The sequence below is a fragment of the Astatotilapia calliptera genome, chromosome 3 (genome assembly GCF_900246225.1).
Source record: "Astatotilapia calliptera chromosome 3, fAstCal1.2, whole genome shotgun sequence".
Classification (NCBI taxonomy): Eukaryota; Metazoa; Chordata; class Actinopteri; order Cichliformes; family Cichlidae; genus Astatotilapia; species Astatotilapia calliptera.
Window position 1 is genome coordinate 49311010 of NC_039304.1, and position 8011 is coordinate 49319020.

General features: G+C 36.3%; 1 protein-coding gene across 1 annotated transcript; it reads left to right on the top strand.

The window, feature by feature from the left end:
- The first annotated feature begins 1957 nt into the window (after positions 1-1957).
- Positions 1958-7695, top strand: LOC113015520 (high affinity immunoglobulin epsilon receptor subunit alpha-like). Its single transcript, XM_026157515.1, has 8 exons — positions 1958-1988; positions 2203-2262; positions 2555-2821; positions 3418-3669; positions 4109-4267; positions 4394-4444; positions 7216-7281; positions 7494-7695. Exons 1-8 carry the CDS (start codon positions 1958-1960, stop codon positions 7514-7516), a joined length of 909 nt encoding a protein of 302 aa, XP_026013300.1. The 3' UTR covers positions 7517-7695.
- Positions 7696-8011: the final 316 nt, after the last annotated feature.

An 8011-nucleotide genomic window follows, 5' to 3' on the forward strand; every position in this document is an offset into this window, starting at 1 on the left:
GTGTTTGCTCTACAGCAAGATGACAGCCTGTATGGACTACCCCCTGCTTTTTTGCCCTATGACAACTGGATAATTTGACCATAAATTGGATAAGCAGAACAACATTGCACCTTGGTATAGGAAATTGCATCTCAGTGGCACGTCACCATCCAGAGTTACCACAGTGTATGTTATTATAAGTCATTGGAGACTTTTGCCTAGTCGTTTTTCCATTAAATCTCTCTCCTACTGATCATAACAGTTCATCTGCATTGTGTAATCACTTGATGACTTCATTTAAATTAGTTGCACTAACTTCAAACTTAGCATTTGATTATAAATGTTTTATGAGCAGACTGCAATGCTGCTTTGGTCTGGATATGCACCTGTAATAAAATGAATCCAGTTTTTGCTAGAATAATTTTATTATCCCTTCATAAACAAAGTTTATGTTTAAGTCACAAAGATCCACATATGAACGACCAATACCATTCTAAACAAAGTGGCTTTAAGTCAGAATATGTGTTTGAGGAAGAAAAAATTGCGCTGTTCAGTTGATGACCACGGATCATCACATAGTGACGAGGTTTCTTTTATGCTGCCATCTAGTGTTTACCACTGACATTGCTGCAGATGATGAGAAGAATTACTGAAATTCTTCAGCGCAAGAGGAAAATGCCACATCGTCTGCAGACTTATTTTTAAAACTCCAGCATCTGTGGGTGTCCGGCTGAGCAGGTTTGTACATACTTATGCAGTTAGTAAAGTTTGTACTCTGCAGTCATTACAGTAAAGATAAGCCTTGAGAGATCTGTATTTTAAGAAATTTTATTTTAAGAGCCATTGCTCAAATTAAACAAACTTAACATCTACTCCTATTCTCCAGAATTACCATGAACCTTTTTTATTGTCATTGTACAGTTCCTTGCACAGCGGAATTAGGTAGCAAGACCACAAAGGTGTGCAGGTAAAGAAAGCAATATGTTGTTCTTCTTTTTTTCCTATAAGAAAGGGGGAACGAGGAGCGTGGATCCTTGGAGCGCCATAATCGGGATCCTGGGGAAACTGCAATAAAAGGTGAGACACAGTTAACAGCACGCAGGTTGCCAGGAGAGAAACAGCTAGACTTCATAAATCGCCGAGGCTTACAGGTAGAGCAGGACTGTGGAGATTGGAGGGGAGAGGTGCCCGTGAAGAGAATCGTAGGGAGGGAGGCAGGCAGGGAGGCAGGCAGGAGGACAGGCAGGTCACAGGCTTCCACGCCGAACGCTGGTCACACTGGGAGGAGACTTACGGACTGGCGAAGAGAAGCCGTCAGAGTTGGCTGAAGTACTCCTCCGGTGATTGCCTCAGATGGGACGCAGGTGGTTTGGAGGCGGCCCAGCCCGAGGGTGTGGCCACCGTAGCTTCCCACGGCTCCCTGGATGCTGAGCCATGGGCCGTGACAACTTATCCATCCTTGCAGTTTTGTGAACTATTGGCATGTAGTGGTATAAAAAAAGACAGTGTAAACAAGATTTAGTTTAGGTTTAGCAGCTCGAAAAGAAACAATAAAACTTGATTTAAGAAACCGAATGACATTTTAAACAATCATTTCCTCCGTACAAAAAAGAGCAGATGGCCAAATGAGCTTACATGCCAGGGACGGTTGGTATAAGTGGCCTGAAAGGCTAAGCCTTCCCTATCATTATCTTATATATATATATATATATATATATATATATATATATATATATATATATATATATATATATATATATATATATATATATCAATACATATATATATATATGTATGTATATAGTTTAGAATTAATAAAACATTAAATTCAATTAAAAAGGGCATAAAAGAAATCATAGTGACTGAAGTTGAACCCTGTTGGGCCTCAGTCACCACAGAAACACAGGAAGAGGAGGTTCTTACAAAAAAATATATCTTCAGTTCAGTCTGACACTCACACAGTCAGCAGCAAGACAACATGGAGGTCAGATTTGCCACCATCAGACTCTGTGAGTACTGACCTTGTCTGTTTATAAAAAAGATATTAAGTCTGTAACAGAGGAAATGTACGCAAGGGAAATTAATATATCCAAAATGCACCCATATATTTGCATGTATTCATTTTGGATATTTGTAACTCACTAACAAATGCAAAGGACTTATTACTGCAAAAAACATTAAAAACATGTTAAATATTAAAACTGTCATTCTCAATCTTTTCAGTGATGAATGTTCTGTTGCTGCTGGTTATAGTAGCTGAACTCAGTGATTCTCAAACACATAGTAAGTTTTTAAATATTGGGGGGGGGGGGGGGGGGGGGGGTTGTATTTTTAAGTGTGTGTATAATAGTGTGTGTAATAGTTTTGATATATTTCTTAACAATACAAAGTTTCTGAAACTTCTGCAGTTGTTATTCTCCAGTTTTAGAGGTTTAGCTACAACATAAACCTGTAAAACACTTCTCAAATAACCACATGCATATGTATATTTACTATTACAGTAAATATGCTTGTATAAATCTTTATCATTTGAAAGCTTACATGCTTTGAAAACTTATTTGACTTTCTGTCTCAGATTCAGGTTTTCCTCAAGTTGTTCCAAACAGACAGCAGTTCTTTCAATCAGAGCCCATCACTATCAGCTGTGAACGGCTAAATGGGCTGACTGGATGGAGAGTGATGAAAAAGACAAAAGGAGATGTTAGAAGATGTGCTTCAACCTGGGAAACATCGATTGGACCTTGCAAAATTATTAATGCATATCCATCAGCTGACAGTGGAGAATACTGGTGTGAACATGGAGAAATACAACAAAGCAACTCTGTCAACATCACTGTAACTGGTATGTACATAGAAAAAAAACATTATGCGTTAACATATTTAGTCTATTCACCATTTTTTCTGTTTAGTACATCACTTACAGCAATGCATAGTGTCATATTTGGTACTGTAGTTTTCATTGGCTGTAAGGTATGTTTTTTCTTGATAAAATGCATCACGATAATAATAAAATAACATATATGCTAAATATAATAACTTAATAACATATATTTACTGCAACTTGAGCAAACCTTGTGAGCTATCATCTGTCATAATTAATGATTTCTATGTTTGTATAATTTTAACAAAAATCACATTTTACACAAGTTACCCATATTGAAAAGAAATAGAAAAAAGGTATAAAAGACTTGCATCAGATTTGGCTTGCTTCATATAGTGAATCATATAAGACATGATTTACTCATGAAGGTGTCCACTTTCTCATTCCTTTCATATATTGTTTTAGTCAAAACTTTTATATAAATGTTCAAGGGATCTTATATCTGTTTTCACTCGTATATGCTTTTCATACATGTTTCACACAAGATAGATAAAAACTTTATAAGATTTAGATATACCTGTTCCATGTGGGTAACTGTCATATCTTCTGCCATCTAGATTTAGAGAGTCATGTGATCCTGGAGATTCCTGTCCAACCTGTGATGGAGGGAGAAAATGTGACCTTGCATTGTAGAAAAAAGGATGCAAACTCCAGCTACACCGCAGAATTCTATAAAAATGGCTTCTCCATTGGGAGCAGCTCATCAGGAAACATAATGACTCCCAATGTATCCAAATCTGATGAAGGACTCTACAAATGTAGTATTGCTGATGGTGGAGAATCACCAGAGAGCTGGCTAACTGTTGGAAGTAAGATGCATCAATATTTTCTAACTAAATAAATTTTAACATTTCATTAACAAGTGTGTAAGTGGGAAACGGTATATGGTCTATGATGAACATAGCCATTGTGCAAAGCGATGTCAGAGTGATGATCTATTTTTCATTTTTTGGACGTTCAGTTTTGGTCCACTGAAGAGGTTGTTTTGTAACATAACGCAAGGACTTTTTATTCAATCTCTACTGAACGTCTGGTGTTGACGTCCATCAGACTTCTGTGCACAGGCTATGTGTAGTCCAAATGTGGCCGTTTTTTCAACAACACCTTTTTTTAAACATTGGGTGTACATAATTGTATTGAATGGGATTTATCTGAGTGTTTACATGAAATAAATATATAAATATTTAGATTAAATTACAACATCATTTTAATTATTTCTAATACACAGTGCAATTATCTTTCTTGCAGGTCATCCTACAGTGCATTCTGTAAAGATCTACCTGGGGCTCTGCATTGGTTTGGGTGTTTTATTGGTGGTCATTCTGCTCATACTGGCAGGACTGTTTCAATGTAATAAACATCAACAAACCATCAGAAGTCACTCAGAAGAAACTTCTTTGAAAACAAGTATGCTGACAGTTGGCTCATCAAAACATGAACTTTTATTTTATAACAATAAGCATGCTCAATGATTCCTGGTGGCTGTCATCAAATAACTTTTTTTTTTGTTTATTTTGTCTTTTTCATAAGCAGGTGCCAAAAATTCTACTGCCTCCTTCCAGTCTCCCTCTTCTGCACAAACAGGTCAAGAAAGCCAACATCTCTTTAAGAATAAAAAAAAAAAAACATGAACTTTAAATCTACAGCATCACAGAAATCCAAAGTAGAAACACAGTCCTTTAGTAGATTATATACACTAGGACATTTCTTGTTATGTTATTGTTTGGTCTGTGATTTTAGTCCCTCGGCAGCTTTTTTCAGTGATATCTGCTCTTAATATTTTGTCACATTTTCATGAGAAACAGGGAGCATGAGAGCTAGATCTACCTCCCACTCTGCTGTATTGTTTCTGAGTCTAACCTTACTATGCAAGCAAGACTGGTCAATTAAATTAACACTAGTTGTCATTAGAGATGGCACGATACCACTTTTTATGTCTGATACTGATATCATAAATTTGGATATCTGCCGATACCGATATGAATCCGATATAGTGTGTTTTTTAATCAATAAAACAGTTTTTTTAATATCTTGCTGCATATTGTATACGTTCATACTCAAATTTAAAACAAAACACTAAAGCTATTCTGTTATACCTGCATGCAAAAAATACACTGGACCCAAAATATTTCATAGTTCAGCAATACTGATCAATCTAATAAACTTAAACCTACTCCATCCTCCATATTCTGGTATTTTAAAGAGTACTTAGCAGAAATATTAAGCAACCTAACTAATAGGGTTGCAAACTCCCAGCATATAAAAAAGGGGGAACCACCCTCCACCTCATGATGCTAAATCAATGTAATCAACTTTAATTCGATGCAGTGTGGAAAAAAAATGCACAGAAATACATTTGTTTTCAAGAATAATTAAATAGATTTAACATCTTTCTTCAACAGAACTGCAGACTGCACAGATGGTACCTTCCCAAAGGAAAAAGTACTATAGCTTACTAGGGTATATTAGACTTAATAGTTACTATATACAGTAATGGACTTCTATACATTTTACATCAGATTAAAATTTTGGTTGTAAGATTCAGATAATTAATTATTCAAAGCTAGACATTTTAAATGAGAATAAGAAAGAAAAGTCTGTCTTTGTGCCCCCTTTTCCCTGTTCATGCCCTATCGGCCCCCCTGGCTAAACTTTGCTAGATCCGCCTCTGCACAGTTACCAGCCGTCAGCTGCACAGAAAAAGATCCTGGTGTAGAAAGTAATATTAAATAGCAACAGCTTATCAAGCTTAAACGTGCTGCTGTTTTTCAGCCGCTGGTTTCCTCTTTCTGGTGCAAAGTGGGCCAAAACCAAAGAAGAGAGACGATCAGCTGATCATTGATCAGTTTCATGATTGAAGTAGCAGCAGGAGAGGGAGTCGCTCCATATATCGGTTGTTAAGCTTAACGCGGGAATGCTTTACAAACATTCAGAGATGAACTTACACACTTGCTTTACTTCTTTCTGGGATAACGTTCTCGGAGATGAAATGCCGGGTTGGTAGCCAGGCTCCAAATGCTCAACCAGACCCGACCGTCTTGCACGCCACAGCTGCTCTATCACGTGACGCATGCTGCTCCGATGTGCTACGGTTATGAGCCGAGTTATGCCGTGTAGCAAGTATTGTGAGATGCTTTTTTGATATTTAATGAATCGGATTATATTTTCTATTTCGCTCCGATCCAGTAATTAAAATCAGTATCAGACTGGTACCGATACATAATATCGGATCGGTCCATCTCTAGTTGTTATTAGTCAACATGCAGATGTCAAAATATATCATGCATAATAATCTTTTTTGGGAATATTAATCGCATGTAACTAATGTGAAACAAATGACGTTTTTTAACCTAGTGTGTTGACACTTTTAATTCAATGGTTCTTTTGTCTCGAAATCCAGTACTTCAGGGCTGCAACTGAAACTTTCCCATGTGTCCCAAGTTCTATAGAACTTGTCCGTATGCTGAGGTAGCCATTGGATTAATTGTATAGCAGCTCATGAGTGAATGAACACGGTGCAATTAAAGTACTTAAATTTAAAAGTATGTAAAAAAGTATGTACATTTTTCCAAACACTTACATTTAATTAAATTTACTAGAATAGGGTTAGTGGTTACCACTTCAGCATGCAATCAAGTTCTATATGTTTGCTAATAACCTACTAATTTTATTCAGGTGTGTTGCAACAGCAACACATGGAAAAGTTTCAGGACACCGGCCCTCGAGGACTTCGAGACCTCTGATTTATAATGGCAATAAAGCTGTTCTGTTTTACAGTGGTCCCTCGCTATAACGAGGATTATACCTGTCTCGGGTTATTTTTGGAATGTAACTCGAGGTACCACTGTATTTTAAAAATCAAGAAGTTCATCAGAACAGCTTGTCATCAAAATAAAACTACCAGAATAAAGTGAATAGCAAATACTATTCATTGTAACTAATGTTACTGTGGATAACTGTCCTCTCACGCCTGCTCATATTGTCTTCTGTCGTCATTTACTACACCCTAAGCCTGAATGAGACTGTGCTGTATTTAAATATGATGGGTTTTAAATATTAAATAAAAGCTATATTAGGAAAAGGAAAACCATGCTAAAGTTTAACTAGCTATGCTAACAAACTATTAGGTACAAATCAAAAAGCTGTTTAGAGCAGCTGATGTTTATGTCATTAAGATGAAACTGCAGAAAAATAATGGGCTAATGTAAGAGTGACATTTTTTTTCTTCTGATTGTCAGATTTTTGTAAGATTTTAAATTAGATATAATGAATTCAGTGAATAGAAAATTGTGTTTATCATCACTGATGTTACTGTGGCTGTCAGTCCTCTCACTCTGGCTGTATCTCTTCGTTAGATGATGACATGTTATCTTCTAGAGCCATTTACACCACCTTACGGCCGGATGAGACTAAACTCAAGGGTGAGAGCAACTTTGATTAATGATTCTTTATGTATTGCATTCAAATAATATGTAATCTGTGGTGGTAAATATTAAATACAAACTATAATATTAAGATAACTAATGGTTCATGGTTGTTTTGCAGATGTCCTGTGAAGTTAATATTGGTGTGAAATATGAATCCCCCTTTAAAAAACACTGTTTTAGTTCTTTACTTCTTGTATTTCTGACAGGTCGCAGAAAGAGAGCTGACTGAAGACAAAATCACATCTGAGTGAAAGTGAAGTCAATGAAGTAATCCACATTTATCACATTTTTTTTTTTTTGCAATTGTACAAGCTGTACATCATCTGCTGGGTTTGATGTGAATGTCATTGTGTAAAATGTCATGTCTTGTGTATATTCAAAAACAACTGGCTGCCAGATGTAGCTGATCATAAGTACTCATAAAGTTCACATGCTAACAAATGCTTCTGTCTGTTATGTAGAAGTTGAATTTAAAGCACTTGTTGCTTCTGCTCTTTTTGCTTGTGCATGAATGCTTCTCAAAAGAAAAAAGCTGCTGCAGCTCATTTCTTTTCACCACTAATGTAAATGTGTCACTTTGTTTTTCAAAACAGATGAACCACATTTGTGGCAAGCAGTGAAATATAACTGCACAGTTTTATCCTCAGAATGTCTACACGTAAAAAGTTATATAGATGAATAAGTTGTGGCTTATCTCATGCTGTCACAGTAGCTGTTCAGTTGA

What these genes read in the sequence shown, in the direction of transcription:
- LOC113015520 (XM_026157515.1), top strand. Translation starts at nt 1,958, where the DNA reads ATGGAGGTCAGATTTGCCACCATCAGACTCT. An exon ending in CAGTGATTCTCAAACACATA is followed by an intron (nt 2,263 to 2,554) that starts GTAAGTTTTTAA and finishes TTTCTGTCTCAG; the next exon opens with ATTCAGGTTTTCCTCAAGTT. An exon ending in TCCCTCTTCTGCACAAACAG is followed by an intron (nt 4,445 to 7,215) that starts GTCAAGAAAGCC and finishes TCTCTTCGTTAG; the next exon opens with ATGATGACATGTTATCTTCT.